General features: G+C 38.8%; 1 protein-coding gene across 2 annotated transcripts in view; it reads left to right on the forward strand.

Annotated features, from left to right (window-relative positions):
* pcdh11 (protocadherin 11) overlaps positions 1 to 24,186 on the forward strand; it is a 150,713-nt gene extending 126,527 nt beyond the window's left edge. For both annotated transcript variants that reach the window (XM_086084578.1, XM_086084576.1), the window contains one exon: positions 21,256 to 24,186. In XM_086084578.1, coding sequence (XP_085940704.1) covers positions 21,256 to 21,716 — 461 coding nt within the window. In that variant the 3' untranslated portion in view covers positions 21,717 to 24,186. The remainder of the gene's footprint in view (positions 1 to 21,255) is intronic.
* The last annotated feature ends 1,109 nt before the right edge of the window (positions 24,187 to 25,295 follow it).

Below are 25,295 nucleotides of genomic sequence, written 5' to 3' on the forward strand. Positions count from 1 at the left end.
ATATGTTTTATATTTTATAGCAAAAAAAAGAAAGAAACAAATATAAAAAACGTCACTGCGACCATAATGATAAATACATAACTCACTGTGCCAATTAAACGTGAGAATTGTTTTATTAACCCAGTTTTTTGGGGGATCTCAGTAGATTGTGCCTAACATTGTAGCCATTGTATTTTCTCACAATGAGTTTTCAGTATAACTAACACACTCTTATAGTTTGGATACATCAAGTTTCTTGTTTAAAATGCAAAATCCAGCACCTTGCAGACGAATAAGCCCACTGCCCACCATCCACCACCGCACCCAGTCACATCGACCTGGCAACTGACTTTGGGACCGATGATTACGAATGCTTGCTTGTCATAACCATCCGGTGAATATGCCGATGATCCGTGAGAAACCAGGCACCATTGCAAAGCCTTTCTATTGTGCAAGATATTATTCAAGAAAAAGGTGAATAGCGAGACTTGAATGGTTGCGTATTGGGCAGCATGCATGACCGTGCTTCTAATTGCCAGATTTGATTTGCCTCCTATGTTGGCTGTGTGGTTGCAAACATATGGGTGATGAATTTGGTTTCTGTTCAGAGAAGGATTTCCCACGTATGTCGACCATTTTAAGAATTTCAATTAAGAGACGTGACAATCTACATTAAATAATAGTGATTTTAGGTTATTAATCATCATTTAAGCCTAATGGTCCATCCCACAAGATGAGAGTATTGTTTACTCAGAACTGTTCAGGATGCAGCAATAATATTCAAGTTGTTTTCTATAAATATAAAACATAACATTTGACATAATCTTATGACCATTGTACGTGCACATATTGTAATTTTACTTGTATATAGCCGTTTTCCATTTTCTCCTTCAGTGGCAATATTCTATTTATATGTACCTGGGCATTGGAGGCTAGGTTTCACGCATGGCAAAAATATCAACCAGGTGGTGCTTTGAAATGTCTCACCTTTGGAAGAAGAAGGAAGTAAGCAGATGGCGGGCCTTTAGGGTCCAGAGCACATTGTTGACAACGAATTACAGTCCAGAGGGGAATGGCTTGGCTGATAACCTCCATCCCATAGTTCCATCTGCTGAATGCTAAGCAAGGCCAGCAAGCGGGCCGACATGCAAACATGCCACTCCTGACATCGCTCAAGCCCGAAGTGTACAACAGGAGCGTAAACATGTGTAAGTAACTCATGCAGTACTATGAAGGCATTTAGACTTGAAGATGACAATATAATCAGCAGTGGTGTGGGCAGATGGGATTTGTATTTGTATTGAATAATTTATCAGAAGTTTTTGAATATCTGAGTTCTCACTAGGGTTATTGCTTCTCGTTTGTTCTGAAGGAAGCTGTGATTGTTAAAAGGAGATAAAAGCAGCCAACTCTGGTCTCCAGTCCATCATGGAGCAATTTAAGAGCAACAAAGAGTCAGCTGCAAAAAAGTGCATATGTTAAACACTACATAACCAGTGGCCAGCGACCGATACAAGTATAGGCTGCCCTCTTGTGGCCATTTTACGATCAGGAAATATAAATTAGAAGAAAGGAAACTGTAGATCTTTCCTTAAAATTAGTCATTGTTGGGGTTTTTTTAGTCAAAATTGTATGCATCAAAAGTACTAGTGGTATCGGTACTTGGTATCAGTATTGGTGACAACTCAAGAATTGAGTACTCGTACTGGCATCGGTTTGAAATTAAGGGGTGATATCAAACTTCCCTCGCGACATATATTATTCAAAATGAATTTTAAGCTCGGTTCGCTTTTGTTTTTATGTATGTATATTTGAGTTGCATTTAATGTATGACAAGTATTACAAAAATAAAGCAATGATTTGATTTAATGAAGTCATCATCTGAACTCCAACATCAGCCGCGCTGTCATTCCTTGTTTCAAATATCATTTGAAGTCAATAGGGTTTTTCCTAAGATAGAAAAAAATGCCCTAACATATAAATATCAGTCTAAAAGTGCAGCCAGGGTTCAAATCACATTCAGTGCTGTTACTTCATGTACTTGGGAATGAACAAAGATGTTTCATGTTGACTGATATGGTCATTCAAAATGATTCAGCCTGGCATTTTCCACCCTCTGCTCAAAGCAGCTCTCCTGACCATTTTCATGACATCTATTCAAATCCGGTCTGTCTGGCTCCTGGGGTAATCCAAAAAGAGAAGCCCGTCTTTTGTCCCGTAGAAACAAAAAGGTGCTCATCAGGTTCTGTACATTCACCCGCTTTCAAAATAGGCTTTCTTCACAATAGGACAATTCCAATCCTATTATGTCTGAACAAGGCAATGCTCTCGGAATCAAACGGAAAACGGAATGATTTTGTATCTAATTGCAGTTGCCTCACTGCATTCTCCAAGTGCGTCTAATCTTGCTCCATTCACGACCGTGCAGATCACAACATAGCTAAAAAAATTAGCTCCAAACAGGCAGTTCTAATTACAACAACAGGCATTGGCAGAAGCCTATAAAGCCATCAGTATACAGAACAAAGCTATCATTGATGTCTTAAATGTTTGAGGACTACTAGAAAGAGTGGACAATCAGAAGTTTGCCCAGATTGATTCAAAGTGGTAATCGGATGCAGCCAAGTGTCCAATATGCGCAATACCTGCTGCCTCCATTAACTTTATCCAATCTTTTTGTGTGGAGTGCAATGCAGTGGGAGGTGCCTTCTGCTGCTGTGCCTCAACGAGCAAGTCGGCGCTCAGTACAAAGTCAGAGCTTGAGCCGCAACTGTTTCTACTTGTGTAATGGCTTCAGGATGGTTGTTCATATCCTGGCTTGTTGAAGCTGTCACAAATCGTGAATCTTTGTCCAGTCTGTAGGGCCATGCTGTCAAACTGCTGCTTGAGTGTCCATTTGTGAGTGAATCACTGAAGCAGGCTGCTCATGAAATAGCTCCAACAGAGCGACTACAACTGCACTTCTCGCATGTCACTAATTAAATGTTATCGAACTTCTTCGTTAGTGTGAGGTTGACAAATGTAAGATGTTGCCCATGCTACTTAGTGCGTGTGCGCTAATGAGAGAGGCAAGTAATTCGCTCAATTATTTGTTTCTTCTTCTTCTTCTTTGGCCAAGTGCTTGGTTGCTCAAGAGGGCACAGGAGGGAAAAATAATCACATTCTGTCAAGAGGGCACTAAAAAGAAAGCAGTTGCACATTTTTGGATCGTGGGGGTTTGTGTCTTCTTCGCCCACAGTGCTGCCTACTCTGTTAATGCACTGCAATAGGGAGCCTTACATAGGCACACCTCAGACTGAATCACAGACCATCAAATGGCTAAGGATCACTCAGCTTCAAGTTCTAAATGAGCAAAGCATTGAGGTTGGCAAAAGGCCCCTTTATGGAAAATGAAACACATCATTCGACAAACACTTCATTAATAGAGCGCACATCTTAAGTAACTACAATATGTACCTAATGTCTACATTTATAGATCATGTAATACATTTTCCCTCATGTTGCGCAGTGATAGCAGCGTTCTGGCTGGAATCTTGTGATGTTGTTTTTCAACATTCTCTATCATCTGCCTTCATGAATTAATAAGAAATGCATTGGAGCATTAAGGTGAGGTGTGCTGTTTGGCCCACATCATAATTGCCTTTTTTAAAGACTAAAGCCTGGAAGCAATTAAGTGTTGGAATAAAAACACTAACCGGATAATCAGCCTACTATTAACACTGCTGAGGTTTTAGTTTGACCCTGCTTGGAAATACACTCTATTTATGCTTCTCTTGATTCCATAGCTTAGTCTTAAGATACAAATTGTAAGTGGACTGATTGGAGCCATGTTGTATTCATAACACATTTGCAGCTCAGGATGTTACTGCTACTTACTGCTAAATAAACTAAACATTGTTGCAAAGCGGTATAGAATAAATTAATTATGCACACAGGTCTTCTTTTCCCCCTTGAATTGGATTCTCTCTTTATTGCTTGACCTTTTGTTGCTGCCATTGACCTACATTTGATTTAATTTTTTACTGGAAAATGAATCAATGAAAATAAAATTAAGAATCATCATCATTTATTTATTTATTTTCTGTACTGCTCATTCTGTTCAAAGTAGTGGGAAGCATGAACCTAGACGAGTGACAAGTTATGCAGGTTTGTTATTTGTGATGAGTATGGGTTTGAAGGCAGGTGAAAATTGCGTCCAAATAGATGAATCTTTAGTTAGATATTTGATATCCATAGTATTCTTACAGAGGCATTGGAAAGTCATTGAAAGTTGGTCTGTAGCGTTAATTTGAGCTAATGGAGTCTCATTGCATTAAAAATAAAGTCATGAAATATATGTAAAATTATCCTGAACAGGGCGGCACGGTGGCTGACTGGTTAGCACGTCCGCCTCCCAGTGCAGAGGACGTGAGATCGAGTCCGGGCTTCGGCCTTCCTGGGTGGAGTTTGCATGTTCTCCCCGTGCTCGCGTGGGTTTGCTCCGGTTTCCTCCCGCATTCCAAAGACATGCATGTCAGGTTAATTGAACACTCTAAATTGTCCCTGGGTGTGATTGTGAGTGTGGATGGTTGTTTGTCTCTCTGTCCCCTGGATTGGCTGGCAACCAGTTTAGGGTGTACCCCGCCTACTGCCCAAATCCTGCTGGGATAGGCTCCAGCGCCCCCCGCAACGCTTGTGATTAAGAAAATGGATGGATGATTCTGAACAAGAGGCATGGCTGCATTACTCTGCACCAGTTTCTAAATATCTATTAAGTGCTGTAATAGGCCCAAAATATGTTTCATTTATTAAACTTAATACATTTTAAGTATTTCAACTTGAGCAATTGACACCATCATGGATCGTTCTTTTCTCAAAAAGGGGAGACAGCATCCATTTTAATTGTGTTATTCCCCATTAAAACCTGTGAAAAAACATCAAAGGCAGAAATATTTAATTAACAATGTGGATAGTGTGTGCAGAAGTCTGCTTTTGTGTGTGTGTGTGCAAATTACTCTTTGCTGAGAATAAGAGACTTATCACGTCCACACAGACATCCCTGCAAAGAAGTTGACACAAGGAAGGAGAAAAATACATGTCTCCCCCACTGAGAATTATCCACTTCACAGGTAATTTCAGTTTACAGTTTCCAAGTTGGAAAATTAATACCCTGTCTTCATGTGCCAGGAGAGTTTAAATTGTTCTCTTGTTTGCTCTGTGAAGTGTGGATTCAACGAGAATTAGAAAAGAAGTTAAGTGTCATATCATTGCAATTCATTCCTTCGTTTTTCAAATTTTCTTTGCTGTTGGATACAAACATGTCTCAGGAAAGCTGTTTACTAATGATAATTTTCCCTCCGACATTAGCGTTTTTATCCCTTCCTGTACAATATGACCCCAAAAATTTCCTCCCAGCACATTTAAAGAAATGACAATGAATAATATTTTAGCTGGAGAACTACCATCTGGGGAATGTTAACCACTTTAAACGGTAATTGTCCCACCTGGCTCTTAAAATACACTATGTGGTTGAATCAAAGAGCAAGTGAAATGAAAGAAGCCCTGAAAACGGCCCTCGCTGACTCTGAGCTCAGAGTGCGCTCAAACACAAGGCAGTTTGTTTGAAGGACGCCCATTTAATATAGTGGTGCGGGGTGTTTTTCAACATTGCAGTGTTGTCTTTAAGGTGAGGAATGATGTCTGATTATATTTCCATAATGAATTATGAATAGTAAAGACCGAGGCCACATGCTTGCATATTAGCAAATTAGAACGGTGAGTGATTAACAACCTGCCTTCCTAATGTCTGACTTCAATATGTTGCCTCCCCAAGAGGACTATAAATAAAAGGTGAATTGTAGATGAGGAGCGGTAATGAAAGAAACAGTAAATCCTGCTCTAAGGCACCAGCAGAGGATGTCGAAGGGAGTCTTTTTGCTGGACTTTATACCTCTCTATAGTCTTTTTTTTTTTTTTTTTTGCTGTAAAGAGAATTTCAATAGATTCTTGACGTGCTACCAAATACCTGTACATATAAAATGGAATGCTCGAAAATGTTCACCCCCTGATGCAGGGAGCAACCTTGCAAGCAGAGGCAACGAGGGAGAATAACAAGAGCCACTCTGCAGGCAAAGACAAGTAGAAATGATGAGAAAATAATTTGAGTTTTTTTCTCAGGATGGCACTTCAATATCGCACCAATGCAAAATTGCAGTGCTGCTCCTCCTGCTTGACATTTCAGGGTTAGAATGTGTCTATTATACAACTCATTGTCTTGTTTCACATAAATTTACATGAGGATATTACTAAAAGTAATGATATTTGTACTTGGAGGAGAGGTGAGCTTGTTCTGTTCGGTTATTCTGATTGAGGGTAATATTGCACAGGGCAAAAACTAATAAAAATAAGAACCAGACTGAATATGGAATGTGGAATCACAAATCTCGTGTTTGATGTGATGACTTTAAATCTAAAAAGAGAATAGTTGAACCAACGTAAGATTACAAATTGAAATGTTGACCAAAATTGCTTCAATTGGTAACACACGATTGAATTAAGTTAGTCCGAAGTGTTTTCATGTTTTCAGTTTTTTCACTTTTTTTTTTTGTTAAGGTCATAACGCCACATCAGTTCATACATAGTTTTGATGCCTTCAGTGAGAATCTCCAAAGTAACCAGCCATGAGAATAAAGCAAATGCATTGAATAAGAAAGTTTGTCCAAACTTTTGGCCTGTACTGTACATAATTAGGATATTTTATAACAAGTACACTTTTTGTTTTTGTGTCATGAACAGATTGTAAATTTAAAAACATAAGAGTGTTCTTTTTAGGAAGCTAACCCTAGATGCCACCCACTAGTTAGGGGTTGTACGAGGCCTCATTCATTACGAAAGGTCATTGGCCTTTAAAAATGTTAAAAACACTTAATAGAGTTTTTATGATTGTCAGAAATTATTATGCTTAGCATCCCTTCTGTACCAGATTTAGAAACCCAAACATAACAGTGGTCTGCCAAACCGATTGTGTTGAATTTATGAAGTCTTGTAAAAAATATTTTGACAATTTGTAAATGTTGGCACTGATATTTTTATTTTATTTATTTTTGTCATAATTAGGGTTCTTGTTAACATGTTTTAAAAAACAACATTTTTTTCGCTGCTGATTAAGAATAATTTGACGGTGATTTATGGCAAATCGTTGTGGCATCTTTAGAGTAGGCCATAATCACCCCCCCCCCCAAAAAAATAAAAATAATTATATATATATGTATGTATATTTTTCTTTGTGGAAAAACTTTTCTAGGGTATGGATGTATGGAATTACCTTGAAGTTGGAGATTGTATAAATAATTGCAGGGTGAAAAAAAATGTCCTTGTTTATTTTGCTGAATTCTGTAGTCAGGCATCTTTTTTTCCCTCACCTGATGACAGGTTGGAGAACATGCTGTGGAGTTGGTGGTGGGGGGTATGAATGTATAGGGAGGGGCTTGGCCAGTGTCATCACTCAGCATTAAGCATCTGCTCTGAGCTATCGACTGATGATCCAACACAGAAGAATCTCTGTGAAATGAAAGGCAGCGGTGGCAACAGCAAGATGAGACACAGACACGCGGTTGATTGGCACCTCATAGAGTCTGGCAGGGGATCTTTTGATTGCGCTAGCTGTCAATATCAGATAATTATTTCCCTTACTTACTTTGCTGCCCTCTGTTATTTATCTATTTATTGCAGTAAGTTATACAATTCAATTACTGAGCAATGCAAAAAGCTTACTATGAAGGTTTTATTTTTGCGGATACTGCACCAGATACACAGTAGTTACATTAATATTATTGGTTATCCCACTAATTAGCTGGTTCCATTTCTGCGGGAAAACATGTCATGTGTGAGTAAACCCACTTTATTTGATATGTCATTGTGACATTGGCATATAAAGAAACGCATATTAAAAATTAATTAGCTTTTGTTCTTAAAAATGCAAATATCAATGACATCTGATTCCTTGAAAAAAGGTTTAAAATGATTACATTTGGATTATATTAACATTGGAAGCGTTACTTTGCATATGCATATGAATGTGGCAATGCTTACAACATTAATGTAATCCAAAATATTGTGAGTTGCGTTCTAATATTTTCAGACTGCCTTCATTTGAACACATACATTTTGGTGACAATCGTTCCCATTGTTGGACATTAAGTGACATAATGTTTTGTGTCGACGAAGCAACTACGAGAGCCAACCTTATGCCGTGAATAGAATAAAAAAACATTGCAAGTTTTATTCTAATATTTTTAGACTACGATTAGCAAATGCCAACACATGTCCACATCAGTTTTGTTGAGAATCCACAAAACATTTTTTGTACATATGCCACCGAAACGGACCGGTTGCACCCCGATGTCAGTCACTTCCAAAATAAATCTATTTTTTTCTTCTGAAATCTGAATCTGAAACCTGAGATGGTTCAGGAATGTCATCTGAATAATGGTAATACCCGACGGCATTTTTATAGCGTAATCGACTAAGAAACAAGTCCACAATGAACAGTGATGACGTGGACTGGACAAAAATGGCAGCATAAAGGGTACGTCATTATTTCAGCTTAATTTTAAGAGGGAATCAAATGTCATTTATATTTCATAAGCTTGTCAATCTGCTCTCTACATCACCCCCAGGGCGGTTCGGTGCAGTCGCATATGCCTTTAAGGTGCAGTTGGGACCCTTTCAATTATCACATATTTTGAGCATGTCACTCGCAAACTCTGAGCACAATTCTCTCTCTCTCAACAGGCAGAGCTCAGTGGGTGGCCAACTAAAGTCAGCCTTGAAACAAGTGTGACTTTCTTTTTTTAAATAGCACGCATAGGGTTAACTAGTGACCCCCTACCTCGCGCCCCTAAGGTCACCGTGTGGGCAGAGGAGATTTAATTTGAAATGTACCAAGCTACCTGATAGTTAGAAATAATGAGCAATATAAGATGGATGAGAGAAGGAAAAGCGGCTGGTGGCAGGCCATCAGATGTGGAAAATTGGATGTCACAGTGATTGACAGGAAGTGACAACTTGAAATCAGAGGGTGCAGGAGACACACCCCTGAGCTGATCGTCCCTTTTTGCTTTTGAATAAATCAGGCGCAATTGCCTTTGATGCATGTGCTTGTACGAAACGAGTCTGTTGTCTGAGAGGAAAAACACAAATTACAGATGCATGGCTTCCAAAATCATCCACCCTGTGTTTTCTCCTCCCACCAGTAACACAACCCACTCCCTACCCCACGACCTCGAAAGACTTCACAAGTAACTTCCGCCAGGCCCAACATTTCCACACCAGTGAATAAAGAGGAAATGAATTGTATCAGTCTTGCTGTCTTTGCTTATAGCGAGTAGGAAATTATCATAGAAATGGGTACCGGTGCCCCCACGCACTGAATTACACAGAGCGGCAACAGTTTCCCTCTCACTCAAACGCATACAAACACAGAAGGTGGGAATCAACATCGGGATGAAATTGGCTATAGTATAACTCCGGCTGCGGTGATGAGCCGAGGAATCCTGGTGGATTTTCTTTTTGTCTTTCTCTCTCCTGCAATCCCACAAACAGGCCAAGTTAGGTGATGTGTTTTTGTTTTTATCATTATCATCCCTACATGCTTTTTCTCGTTTTTTGCTTTATTTTATTGGAATCATACCAAAAGCAAGGAATGACAACTGCCTGACTCTGTGGGTGTTTGTCATGCCAGCAGAGTGCTAAACAGCTGACATAAAGAGGATGGCGCATCAGGAGGAACAAGCGTCCTCAGGGCTCGACAGGCAGACAAAATCAAAGACGTCAAAGGCGTGTTAATAGAGATAGTTAACGCTTGAGGCAAAACAGCAGTAGAGACATTCAGGTCAATGGGTCGCATACAGTCTCCGGTGGAACGTTGCACTGCCATTTTCGCTAACCCCTCCCGTGAGGATGGTCTCAACCACTGGGGCTTTCGCTTCATCATCACACACTGGAAATAATCAGTGAACTCACTTTCTGCATTTGCCCTTTTAGTTTATCATTTAGGTTTTACTTTTCCTCTGTTGATGCACTTTTGTTTTACGTAATACAAGCTGCTCGACCTTCCTTCAAAGAGACTCGAATTAATGGGCTTGAAAATGTGTTAGTAGTCATAATAGTATTAATGATGTAGAATATTGTGGCTTATTCTCCTGACTCCACTCGAGCAGTATGAATTGGTTGTTCATTAATAAGTATGTTTTATTTTCTCTATTGTATTCATAACTATAGAAGCGTGGAACATTTTTGACTGGCGAGTACGTCATTTGAACATACTTATAGGCTAAATGCTACAAACATAACAAAATTCCCATAATGCCACGGGATATTACTTGCGCATACTGCACTTTTAAGCATTTGGCCACGTTATAAAAATAGATTAAAAATAATAATAATAATAATATTGTTTATTCATAACTTTTAAGAGTTTTTATGTCTGCAGTGCATGATTTAGGTTAGCCATTTTTTCCCCATAATGCACTAGTGATAGCCTACCCCGTGGCATTATGGGAAAATATACTATATTTGTACCAAATTAGCCCACAGGTACGTTTGAATGTACTCGCGAATATCTTTAAACATATTTGCTAGTATGTTTGAACATATTTGCGATTATGTTAAAACATATTAAAATACATTCGATCGTACTCGCAAATTTGTTCGAACGTACTCACCAGTCAAAAATGTTTACTCCACAATGGCAGTTCCATCCTTCAGTACATAACTGCTCTTTAATCAAGCAAAAATATATTTTATATGAATATTTGAGATTTGATAGAATTATAGTACGATGCTCGAATACTAAAAAAAATAATTTAAAAAATCATTTGGTACATCCCTACAACTGCCCCTTTTTATTTGTATTGTTTGATCAAACCCTTGCTTCAGGTCCTCATGATTAGCCCACAAAAAAAGTTGCTCCTCAAAATTAAGCCATTGATGAGCATAAATGCTCCTGAAAGAAAAAAAATGGTTCTTTCAATCCTTGGATAAGCAGTATAGAGAATGGATGGATGATAAATAACCTAAAAAAAAAAATCACACTAATTAGCTGTATGGTTGTACTGCTTTGTAATGAGGAGAATGTATTTTAAGAAGCACGCATTGTTCCTTCGCCGAGAAAGGGTTAACATTAGTAGAATTCTTGCTTTGGCATAATTTGAAGATTTGAAGAATCAAACAATGACGATGTTGCCTTCTAGCTTGGTCATTAAAAAAAATGTTTCACTCAGCTTTCTGATGTAACAACAACACAATCTATTAAGAAGAGTTGACCCTTCTTGCCATTTTTGTTGTTTTTGTTGTTTACTTGCAATGCCACACACATTCGTGTCGCCTAACTCCTTTAGCTGAACACTGCTTCTGTTTTCAGTGTTACTTGACAATGGCTGCACTTTCACACAGCCCAAATGAAGTGTGTAGTGACAGCGACATTAACACAATGCACTGAGTATCTTTGTGAATTTCGAGAGCGCGTGTCTGTCAGTGGGGCCCCTGGTGGAGTCATAGGCCCATATCTGAACTTTTCGTGACTGCTGTTTTGGGTGGAGGATTGTGACAGTCACCATCAAAACAGGCAAAGTAAAGCTGTGATTTATTGAATGTGCCTGCTTGTGTTTGCGTTCATGTTTGGCACTGATATATTACCTCGTATATGACTTTCATCTTGCTTTCAAGCATGCCAATGTGGATGGATAAATTACAAAAACGGGTCTGCCTCTTAAAGGCTCTATCCTTTTTTCCATAACATCTTTATGGACTTTTAGTAGACTTATGGTGTATGAATTGGGTCCAGGGGTTATGTGAAAATGTAATAATTGTCTCCAGAGGAAGGAGTGTGGAATTCTGGGGAACAGGAGTGTGTTAAAATTTCTGCCCCTCAAGCCTTCAACGTCTTCAAAAAATATATTTCGGTATAAAAAAATAAAACGAAGAATACGGAGGAATAATACAGTATTGTGGATGTTCGATGAAAAATAAATGCTGTGAAGCATTTTTGAGTTTAGATATTAAAATGCAGATTTTTATTGCTGATGTTTGCCACTTTCTCATAAAACGTGGTCGAATTATTATTATTTTTTTCTAACGAAAACAAATACTCACAGATTCATGCTTGCCACTGGACAGCAATATTGTTGGCTTAATTTTGATGGTGCCTCAATAGTAAGCAAGTAACTATTCTTTGACATTTTGTTAATTCCAGCAATCATTTTGCCAGTAAATTTGAGATGAACTACAACAGAGAATGTGAGCAATGTTCTCAGTGACCTCAGACCTCACAAATAATGAAGAAAATCTCCTGAGAAACAGTTTTTTAGAAGCGTGTATGAAGCAAAAAAAAATGTAAACACCATATTTTATAGCATTTGAATAATGTTATCTATCCCAATCTTTTGTCTACGGAGTGAGTGTTTTTACAGCATTCCACAATCTGCAGAATACATCTATTTTACAGCAGCCTAGCAAACATCAAAAAGTGTAGTGGGAGATAAAAACCTGCACCACACCTCTAACCCTCAGCTCATACAAGAGATGATGCTCTCCACCGTGCGCTGAGACCATTCAACCCCCAGTGCCGAGTGGTTTGCAGCCTGCCAGTTTGTTGAAAGATGGGCTGGAGGATGCTTTTGTATCCGCTTCCTATCTGTCTCGCCGCGAAGGCAATAACAGTAATGTATGGCTAAAGGAAAACAGAGCTAATCATCAATGACTGCAAGATATATAGCATATGCAGTGGCACCTTGTTTATTACCCGCTCTCTGTCGGCTGCCGCTGAGTCCATTGACTCGACGGGGCCGGGAGATCTCTTCAATGTTAATTTGATTCATTCTTGTTTTCCATAATAATTGGGAGCAATGGGTCAGTGCAATGCATTTGTTTGTGACATGACATGGGATGTAGGTCTGCCTTGGACAGTTCCTCTCATCTTTTCCATCATGTGAACAAGGGTTTCAGTTATACTGCCTTATAGGATGCAACAGGTTTTAATATTTGAAGATTTGCTTGAAATCTACCGCAACAATTATTATTGTTTGGTTTAATAGAAAAGCTTAGTTTTTTATTTAAAATATTTGAATTTTGACATCAATTTACAATAAATGCTGAAATTGTGAAGATGTATTATCTATATACATTTTCTGATCAAGTTCAAATCTATAGTTTAGGTTTTGTTTTTCTGATTTATTGAAGCAGTGAGTAATTTTCAGGGACTTGCACTTTTTTCCAGGTCTTAGTTAATTTTTTTGTCATTTCTAAATTTTTCATTATTTTTCAGCGTTTCTTATTAAACAATTGTATGTTCCAGACGAGTGACAATGTCGACTCTTACATAATCATCCATGTGCAATGAATTCTAAGCTAGTTCAACCTGCACATACTGTATGCATTTATGTATTGCAATCTTGTCAGTGGTGGCCCACCTCCACTCTATCTACAGTTTTCATCGCCTGTACACGATTCATAAGCAGCAAGAAAGAATGAATGACTGCCCTTGTGTTAGACTTTAAAGTAGGGATGGCCGGGTACCGATACTAGGTATTGATATCAGGCCGATACCAGGACACATTTCACGGTATTGGTACATGTGACGGGTATCGGGCCACAGGGGGCTCCAGTAGTAGAGCACATAAGTCTTCAGTTGTACTCAACAATTTAATTAGCTTTGCAGACAGGTTTATGTATATTATATAGTATATCGTCATTGACCACTGCTATGAGATGAATGACGAATGGAGAACGTGAAACAGGAAACGGAAATACAGAGCAGCCTTCCAAATTAAAAGCATGGATTTCAAGACAAGATCTAATTAAACATCACACACTAAACAGATATATATATATATATATATATATATATATATGAAGTATAAAAGAATGAGGTTTGTATGTGTTGGCAACACAATTTAGTTTTGACCCCTACTCGACCCCTCCCTCTGTGTATCATTGTGGTGATGAGTGCTGATTGCAGATTGTTATGGTGTGTGCACCTTTCATCTACCTGGCCCATGCTGTGTATTTGGCCGGCCCTGATTGTGCTGATAATGACAATGGCACATTTTTACGGCTGGGTGGGTGGTTAAAGGGGGGGTGTGGAGGTTACCAAATAGTAGGTACATAATGAAGGAGTTGCAATCACGCAATGTCACACGGGCAAAGTTAAGTGTCAAGAATCTGACGAGGGAATAAAAAAGCTGTCTCGGGCTTCATACCTTTCTAGTTGCAGTGTATGTAGTAATTGACAAAAGCTTATTAACAATGTTATTACACTACCACCCAATACTAGGTTTATGCCACTGCTGACTGACCCAAATTAACATAACACATCCATATACTGAAGCTTTTTGATGGAAAATGAATTAGCTTCATTGCTCAAAAATGGCAAAACTTAAAGAGTTTATTGAAATTGAAAATAGTTCACATTAAAAACTTATCTTCCCATTTTTAGATCAGGTGAGGTAATAGATGTATTTGGAAATGAGGAATTGCAGCAAAGGTAGTGTTATTTCTCCAATTGACGGGATATTGGAAGAAATTTACATTAAATCACGTGTGTACTTTGTTTCCTATCCACGGTGGACAAAGGGCCACTTCTACTCACACCTTACTTTTAATCAATGACAACAAAAAGAAAGAAGCCGCGAGTGTTTTTGCCTGCGTTGTTCTTTTCCCCTTTGTGCGCTTTGTCCTCTTTTGGTGCTTCATTATTTGTTTCTGTGTTCTAATCTTGGTCAAGTCAATAATATTCTTTGTTGTCCGAAATTGTGTGTCAGGAGCAAAAAAAAAAAGGACTTGTCCTTTTGTCCAAAGTACCTGTCCATTGTGACTTTTCACTCTTGCTGAGACTCACAGATAAAGTAATCATTAGATGTTGTTTTCTGCCTGCAATTACTTTTGGTTACAATGGGTCAAACTGCTGGGAGAAAAAAAAAAAAAAAGAAGGAGCCGAAGAGTGGACAAGTGCAGATGGATTACAGGAGGGGAAGTGTGAAGGTCCCGCAAGTGCTGATAAATACGTATGTGGCTCGGAGACTCGCTGTTGTCAGCGTCGTCTCAGTAAATGCATCTGAAGTAATTAGTCTAGAGTATATATGGATGACCTCACTCCCCTCTTATCTGCGTCACATTGTCTCCTTTGAGGAAGACTATTCATTAGATCTGCCACTTTGTTTGAACCAAAAATGCGGGCATACTGCATACAGTCTGTATGAATTACCCCCAAATGTATGTTTTCACTTCTGAGCATTGTTCCAGCTAATTGTCATTTACAACTGTGTCTGCATGCAAATATTTCTTTTTCATTAATTCCACATAGCACAAGTACATTTTCTACAGAATGTCTTGACAAAATGTCTGACCCAACATGCTGTCTTGAAGAAGCCCGTCATCCTTCAGGATGACACCCCTGACCTCTGTGCCCATCATTGATCTTTAGCTTCCCAAAGAGCTTTACATTTTTTTTCTGTTCCTCCAATGTATTATTTACTTCACCCTCCACGCCCTTGTCACCAGTAAATGTGGCAGCTCTTATTGCCGTCACAAGGGATTATACTGTACTATCTACTGATAAAAGCAAATAAAATCCAATAGCCTTTTAAGACTACCTTGCAGAGAAATGTTGACTTTTCGAGACTCCGTGGATACAGAGGGCTTTATTTTCCCGTCTCTAGCGAATCCAGCGTTGCACTTTGCGTGACTTTGCTAGTAGAAGGTTAGCCTGGGTGTTTGCAATTTTGCAGATGCATGAGGTTGTGGGCGTGAACACAAACATCTGTGTTCACTGCCAATCACAGTAGCTCCTCTCATTCCCTTTAAATGTGGCACAGTGACAGTCTTGCATGGAGACATCTCCCTTTCTCCAACTCAAATTTGCTAAAATCATGTTACATCAGTGGTCAACATGTCGCGCCGGATGTAGATGTGGCGTCAGGTGGCATTTAATTTACACAGCCTCCCTGTGCTGGAACACTCAGCTTGCAAATTTCCTAAACATGCACAGCGAGGATTGCGCTTGCATGGAAATCAGGAAACGCCAACATTTTCCACAAGCGCCTTCTAAGAAAATAGAGACTTATTGCTTTAGGGGTCGCAGACTCCAAATTAGTTTTTTTAACTTTTTAAAGATATACACACAATCATTAGTTTTATGTGGACAGTATAATGAGATCCAATAAAATAAATGTATCAACAATGTTCTTTAAATGGATGAAGTGATAATGACTAAATTTGACTGTCATTGTGAGTAAGGTGTTATTTCAACAATGTATTGTACGCAGCTCTCAATATCATGCAGTGCATTCCTTGACAATGGATAACTCCAAAAGCAATAAAGCTTGTATTGTTAGATTTCTTTTATTTGTTTTTTTGTGATCTTGTATTGGATTGTGAAGGTGTGACTGTGTGTGTCTGGTTAGTATGAGTATAGGCTATATACACAAAATTTGGGTGAAATTTTTGAAATGACATCTGTTTAAAATAGTTTAGGAATGTCATAGACAATGGAAAGAATCAACCTGACAGAACACATACGAGAGATTTGGTCAATTGTGTGTGAATGTAAACACGTGATCTTCACCAGATATAATTCTTGTGCTTCAGATTTTTCTTTCAGATTTGGTTGCCCTAACAAAAACAATAGTGCCCATTACAGGAAGTTAAAATAACCTTTTGTGTGTGTGTGATTTTACTATATATGTAAGACTAACCTTTTCCCCTAAGATGTGATTTTACTGAAATTATTTTGATAACATAAATCAGACATATGTTTAGCAGCTATATAACTAACTGTTCCTTTGCACAAATTGACACTGGTCTCATGGATGGACATTTTTACATTTCAGCGAGAAGGGAAAAATACCTGAGTATGAGTGGAGACATTTTCTGTGTGATTTTAATGTAATAGTTTTCGAGTGCAGTTAAACAGGCCGATCCAGAAATAACCATCAGTGGGAGGTGCTCATATTGCTTTTCCTTGGCTTAGTTGTGTTTTGCTCTTTAGTGAACAGTATATATCAAGAGACACGTTTCTTCCTGTTTGAAAGTATTGGCTGTGAAGGAGAAGAAAAAAACATGCTTCTCGGTGACAGCCTCTGAATCAAAACTTCACCGGCTGAGTTAAACAAAACAGCTAGTTTTATGTGCTGCCAGCATGCAGTGGAGGCTCTACTGTTATCCTGGGATTGAACTTGACACTTTTATTTCCCTGTACAGCGCACCGAAACAATCAAATCCAAACATTATCATTCAAAATATGAGCATAATTCTGCATGCTCGGGTGGAGGAAGTGTGGAAAGTTGTGACATCACAACTCGACAGTTTTATGCATGTGTCTAATATTTTCGAGGATTGCTCCAGTTACTACTGGAGAGGATGCGGCCAGGTCCACCTTTCCGATGGCTGGTTCCAAGAGTCTAATGTCCTAGATGCATGCAATTATCCTTTTAATTAGCAATAATGAGTTTGTGAACGCTGATATAATGAGCTGGATCATATGTGTGCAGACATTAATGGGAAGCTCATCAGGATGTAAGCAGCTCTGTCAGTAAATATCATCAAGGTTCGTGTTAAATACTGTGCTGTGTGTAAGTGGTATGCACTCTATTAGAAATATTGGGATTTGTAAAAGCAGAGAAGTATAAGAAAAACATGAAACATATGTCTGTGGTGTAAGGTGGCACTTATATCACGACGCTGTGCTGGGCACTATTTACCACCAATATGGTATATTAAATCAAACATTACCCTGAAGCCAAAATCATTTCAACAGGAGAGGTGTTTTATTCAGCCTTTAGTGGAGACTGAATTACACATGGCAAACGAAAGCCTTATAAATATTTAAAACCCTGAAATGAGAAAATAAGCTTCAAAACATTTTCTTTTTTATCCAAGGTTAGCGGATCGGAATGCAAACTATTATGGAAATGCAATTTGTCTTGTTCAACCACCTTACAGTATATGGTCAAATGAAATACTTTATAGAGTAAAGTATTTGTGCACTACAGCATGCCCTGTGAAATGTGATGCATAGTTTCTTAACGAGCAGATGTAGTACATAAATGTTGTGTTTCAGAACATGTTCAAACCAGATTCTGTGTTTGGAAGGTTAGCTGAAGGTGGCTGCGGCAGTGTTTGATCTTTGCCCGCTTAAAGGATGCAATGATGTCACACAAATGCTTTCCGTTGGATACCAGCTATAAAGTGTGCTATCGGTGTGTTGAAATAAACTTAGCTAATTATGACTGAGCCACTAATTTAGCCTGCAGGCTGTTTGGAATCAGATTGTGAACTGAATCGTCACTTATCTTTGTGAGGCCGAACTTGCATTAGATGTTTAATTGACTTCCCTGAGTTTACTAAATGGGTGGCGGAGTTTTAGAACCACTTTGTTTCCAAGAACTTAAATGAGAAGTGTAGGTCTGATCTATGCTTTGTTTTCGATTACACCCTATTGTTTCCTATGATCCCCACTTGTCTGCCGTTCACACTTGCCTTGACAGAAATGCAGAAATGAACATTCACAGCATTCAGAGTTGTGTTGAAAGCCCTGCAAGGTACGGCCGTTTCTCCTGAATACAAAAGACGAGGGAGGCATCATAAGCAGGCAGCATTGTGCTTTTGACTGGCAAAAGCAGACTGAGATGCCAATGACATTGCTTACGCCACATTCCCACCTGCCCATCCAAACTGTCCCGACGGAATAGGAAATAGTGCAGTCCCATGTCTTGTGGAGGAGCTGCATTCAAAATGTAAAGGATGTAGCAGGTTCAAGCTGCATAAAGCCAAACATCATTGGAGTTTATGTGAGGCCTCAACTTTGGCTGAAGTGCTGTAAAAAGTTTAGGACAGTAACGCAACTGTGAGGTTTTTGTTGGCTTTACGTTTGTGTAAAGTGACCAGACATCCCAGTTTATCTGAGACAGTCCTAAATTTGAGACCAGCTTTAATCCGACGGCACTAAAACATGGCGACTCCCGCAGAGACACAGATCGTAAATGACAAAACATAATTTCCACGATTATAAACATACGTATCTTTTTATTTATTATAATATTAATTTAGCTATTCGAAATAAGTAACGTCACATAACACAAGGTAATTTCGATTGTGTTAACCAGAACAACTAACAATTTATCGGAATCAGCCATCTTTGTTTACATTCGCCACAAACCCTTTGAGAACTGGGACGATACGAGTGGGATAAATCCGACTTCCACCTTTCTCAAATGGAGCATAACTACATCTAATCACTAACAGGAGTGTTTTTGTCATACGGGAACTATAAATACTTCCTGCCTGCTTAAGAATCATGGGAAATTTAGTTCTACTAGCCTAGTGCTGTGGTCGCCGGTCAGACGCCACACAAGTGGAGCTTTCTTGGCGGCATATTCCCAATGTACAATGCAGAACCGGTGCGAGATAAACGGCACAGCCATTTTCTAAAAGCTGCTGGGACCGAGCAAAAAATTTTGAGTAATGGTGAGTGTGTTGGTTGTTTAGCATTGTTGAACTGTCAAACAAAATAGCATTTTGCATTAGCTAAAGTAATAACATAACCACAATTAATTTTGTTATAAATAGTTCCTGGTGAGAATTTATTGTAAATTTGATTTTCAGCAAAATTGTAGTGTCCCTGTTTTTAATTGTGAAAATCAGGTCACCCTATAGGAGGCCTCTCCTTTGGATGAATCGCTGTAAAAAGTTAAGGACAGTAACAGAATTGTGAGTTTTTTGTTTGCTTTACATTTGTCTCTCCGTTTGCATGTCAAACGAGACGTTTATGTTAATAGCATTACCTCATTAAAACACAAGGAGAAGCATTGACTCGGAGACTTGCCTCTAGCTTGATTGTTGTAGCTCAGAGAATGACAACATGGGGCCCATTTTTGCCTTAATGAAGTTAGCGACCCTTTGAAAGGTGACACTTTTATACGACCCGGAGGATTTATACACTTATGGTCCCAGACACAAATTAAATATTGGAAGGAAAGACTCACATTGAGTTTGTCGAATGCACTCACCGAAAATGCTGATCTTAAAATGACAGTGTATGTTATTAATTTAACAATATTTATTGTATTGTTGTGGTTGTAGTTTGTAGGCTAATGTACTGTAGAACTGTATTGCATCAATTTCCTAACCAAAATATGAGAGCCACTTCACTGTATGATGCCTTAAAATTTCTAGCCTGCTTATCAAGCTGAATTTTTAATACAGCTCTTATACTTCATCTGCAGCTTGTGTCGAAGTGCCTAATAAAGAGTCCAGGGAGTGTCAATTTATTTCAAGATATGTGTTAGTTTTTATCTAACATCAAACCCTACACGTGGTTTCAAATGTCTTCACAGTGCATCTGTGCAACTTTTTCTGCACAAAACGAGAAGTCATCCCTGGGTAAAAAAAAAACGTTTATTATTTATAGCATTCTTACTTATGCAAATATACTAAATAATTTCTGTGTGACAGCTTGAAGCAGAGGCCTGAAGGAGTGACGTGATGTTCAAACGTGGACTCCACTCTCCCTCGCATGGCCGAAGAAACACAACACGGGGCTAGTCGTTGCCTTGCTGCACACTGTTTTACATTCTAATTATCTGGCTTGACAGGATTTATTGCTGAGGCTCAATGCTGAAGCCTCACACCAGACTCATTCCACATGTGATGCCAGTACAGGGATAATGAGATAAGATTGCTTTGGAGCTTATGGCCGTGCTGATATGTCTCCTCGTTCAGTCTTTTTTTTTTTTGGTCCATAAATGCAGTCTGGTCATTGTAATTAAGTGTTGACTTTTTTGTTTTAATAATTCCATTTGATCGGATTTACTTGGCATTCTAAAAAACGAGAAGTGTGTTCTGAGGCGTGTCACACTGACAGTGACTAAAATAAACATTGTTTGTGTGAACGTTCATTAAATATTTAATACAGAAAAGCCAATCTGTGATAGAAACAGCAAGACTTTTTTCAGTCTAATTAAGCTACAGGGAATTTGTTGCATATTGTAGGTAAACAGATAGTGTCCTGGGAATACCAATGGAAATTAAATGCTCCACTAATGTTTTCCTCATTATAAGATTAAATGAAACATTTATCACTAACTTTCAATTTGTCACAAGGCTGACACTTAGTGGGTCAAACTCTGATAAGACAAAAGCTTTGTTCCGCTTGCATTTGAATTCATGACTTCAGTACATTACCACATTCCAAAGTGTTTTAAGCGCGCTCACCTGTTACTTTATGCTTTTTTTATTCTCCAGCCATCGAGGTGAACCTCCAGAAAGCTTTGGCGGAGGCGTCTGAGACCTGTACCCAAGAGTGTCTGATACTGGGCCACTCCGACACCTGCTGGATGCCCCCAACCCTGACCCAGTTCCAGAGTCCGACGAGCGGAAGCCCCGCTTCCACCCCAACCTCCGCTGCCATCTCCGGTACGCTCCCCTCCTTTGGCTTCCAGCAGAGCTGTGCCCGGGGAGTCAAGGTTAACATGGGCAGCCTGGCTACCATGGATGGTCGGCACACGTTGGGAAGGTCTGTGCCTAAAAAAGATGAGCTGGACAAAGGGTTTGCCCGGCCGCAGTTCTACAACACCTTGGATAGACACTGCGGTAAGAAGGAGGACACCGTCAAGGTCATCCCCCTGGCGAGCTTCTCATCTCCTGGAAAGCAGACGGCAACCGGCGGTGGTAGTAGCTCCTTCCTACATGAGCACCAGCTGTAAGAACATTGGCCTGGCATCCTGTACATGTGACTCCATCCAGCTCATTTTTTCAATGACTTCATTATTAGTATGTGTGGAAGTATGGATCATTTGAGCTTAATGTTACTAATGGAAACATCTAACAAATGGATTTCATCATGTTCATGAGACTTTGAAACTATTGTATAGTAATAATATTATGGGGTCAGTCAGTCTGAGGGCTCCAACTTTTTCAATTAAATGTTCATCATCTATTGTCACTGATCCATGAATTGCTATGAAAGCCCTGAGAAGCGCGAAGATCTCCACCAAGGCCTATAACAGCCCTTGTATGGATCAGCAGCAAACCTTCAAAGGAACCCAACTGTTGTTTTTGCCAAGATTTATCACAAAGTTAAGAAAAGCGGTGGACTCAGACCTCTATCTGCATCATAAGTTATTTCTCGCTCCATGCATCACATCGCCACAAAGTTTGGTGGCAGACGATTGAGAATGTTTTGGAAAATCCTGCAAACTAACAAAGAAACAATGCACAGCCAACTTTCTTGGCCGAGGTAATAAACATAGTACCAAAGGAGCTTCATCACAGGGAAGAAAATCAGTGACTTTTGCTTTCAGTTTAGTGATATGTGCTTAGTACTAGAATGGGACAATGTACTATACTTCTCCTTGTGCCCAGCTTAGAGCAACTGTGTCCTAAAAGACCATTTACTCATGCAGAAACAAATGCAAATACGGTATATTAAGTGTGTTGAGTAAGCTAATTTGGGCTAAATGCTAATTAGGGGCCCAGGGTGGTGTTTCTATTTGAGATCTAGTGAAATATTGCTCTGTATAATATGCAGCACAAACTCCTTTGGTGGTGGAAGATGTTTCGTTTGTCTTGCCTGAACATGTTTCAGAAGTCTATTTTGGTCGGGGGGGACTGTGGAAAGATTTAGAAGGGGGGAAAAAAACATATTTGAGAAGCATAACTAGGCCAATGGTAGACAGCGCTGGTAATCTTTTTTGCATTCTTTTCACCAAGGACCGGTTAAACCATGAAGACTAAAACACAAACATACCCCATATGCTGTATGCTGCATCTCTGCCAGCTCCATTAGGAAAGTGCTCGCTGTTAAAACTCGTCTCGTTATCTTGCCTTGAAAGGTGCAGACGGATGCGCTTTGGAAATGCTAGACCTTTTCTTCCTCCAGCTTCCTTTTGTTTCTGTTGGTCATATTTTGCTGCTTAGAATCCGCCACATACTGTAATACCAAACCATTGAGCCAATTATGAAATTCTTCGTCTAATTACTTTGATGTGTGATGTTGGTAGCTACCCTAATTGTGGTTAAGAGGTCTGTAGAATTGCTCTCTGGACTAACAGGGGAATGTTTGTGGTACTTGCACCAGCAATGACAAGGTGGTAAGACCTAAAAAAATATCAGCTTAATGTGCGCCAACTCTTCCAGTGTCATTACTAACTCCTAATAGCTTGCTACTAATTAACGTTATGTTTCCATATAGCCATGTTACAATACATATGATTCTTAATGCTAGTATAATAGTCCACAGTGCAATAGTTAGGTTTGAATTTATATTTACTGAATTGTTTTCTGCAGCCATGACATCTCCAGTGACTCGGGGAAATAATAAAATAAAATAAAATAAAAAGCATGCTTGTCAGTGATGGTTGAGACAATGAAAAACACTCCAAATCATCTGTGTAAACTGTACTGATGATGATAACTGTTCCAACATAACTTTGTGCTGGAACAGATTGGGTGCAGTATAATCTATTGCAACGACATTAAGTGTCTCTGCTTCCCACTAACGCCCAAGCCAGGTGTCTAAATCACCACGTATATGATTCATGTGATTCATTTCCCTGTACCATCTTGCAAATTGGGAGCAGCCCTGCATCTATAATGTATCGCGGCATTCTTTGGAGAGAGTGCAAAGCAAGCCGAGTTTGCATGCAGGCCGCCGCTGCGTCTATTCTTTAAGAACCTCTGGGGGTCAAGGATTTGAGTCTAGTAATGAGGCTTTATCTGAGATTCAGACAAATGATCACCTACGATGACCGGTGTTCATGGACAGGGAAATGAGTCAGTTCAATTCTACCTGAGATAATTATGAAAATTAATGCAAAAAAAAGTTATTATTTTTTTAATCAATCTTCCTCTAAACTACTGTTGATGATGATGAGCTTGCTGTTTGACATTACCTGATTTTCTTTCTTTGCTGTTGGAAACATAACTATCTGCAAATGGCGGTATCATATTTAGTCAAAATGAGCACATATCATTGGGAACTTCACCGTGTAATCTTGACTACATAATATGCTGTCAAATTGCAGCAGCTAAAGGGTATCAGTTTGGATTCTAAAACGCCATTTTTTGTTGTTGTACATCTATCATCTTATTTTCTCTCAACAAAAAGCAAATCTAGTTAAGAATGTACTTTTGTTTTTCACATCACCCCAAGAATACAGTTGAAATAGTTGGCAATCACACGCTTTCCACTCTAAATGATTCAGCTCTCATTGTATTTTCCCCATTTCTCTCTTTTTTTCGAAACAGTTCAAGCTCCAGATACACAACAAAAAAAGATGGAAATGTCTTTAGTCTTCAGACACATGTGTTTCACGCTCAACCTGTGGCATCATTTGCATGAAATGTTTGGACTCCCACAAGGCGTCTTAGCTCTTGACTGTATTGTTGATGCGTCCATCATTAGATTCAGTGTCAGTATTAATGTTATCTGCTCTACCTGTTTGTCTTATGAAACTAAACCAATGTTAAATGGAGAACACACACTCAAATATTGTGATGTTTGCATACCACTTGGGCCTCCAAGTATACACAAATATTATACAGCATCCTGAAATCACACTGTACATAGCACCCCTAAGAACAATGTTACAAATGGGCACACAACACTAACTGCAAAAAACAGAGGCAAGTCACTGCAATGTGGAAATGGGTAAATGAGGGGGAAAGGAAAATATTAGAAAAGATGAGATGACAATCTCTATTGTAATGTATATGGGTATGCATAACAAAATTGTGTGTGCGCGTGTACGTGCGTGCAAATTGGCATATACCTTTTGCCGGAATATTGTATGTACACTTATGTATCTTGTACAAAGCCTATATCAGAATATAAGTATATGCTTGTAAATTAGTTTACCAGTGAGTGAAGTCATGTTTGCTTTGAGAAGGCTTCAGTGCTTGCCAGCAAATCTGTATCGGTCATTTAAAGCTATACAGTCTGTGTTGTTATGCCTTTGTAAGATATACCATTTAATATTATAAAATTGACTTCCATATAGTGAAATGTTTTTTTCTTGGTCGTTGACTTTTAACTGCGCCATTAAATATTGAGTCTCCAAAATGTCCAGAAGTCATGAAGTCATTTTTGCCATTTTTTTTAATTCATTCCATGGATCCCACAAGTTCACAAAAAAACATATATTCAAAAACAGAGAAAAAAAAAAACAGGCTTAAAATATATTTATTTTTGTATTTATTTTTACTTTAATTATTTATGTATATGTATATATATATATATATATATATATATACCAAAAAATATATATATATGTATGTTAATTTTA

Source organism: Leptonotus elevatus, chromosome 9 (assembly GCF_054856555.1).
Source record: "Leptonotus elevatus isolate MCC_2025b chromosome 9, RoL_Lele_1.0, whole genome shotgun sequence".
NCBI classification, from domain to species: Eukaryota; Metazoa; Chordata; class Actinopteri; order Syngnathiformes; family Syngnathidae; genus Leptonotus; species Leptonotus elevatus.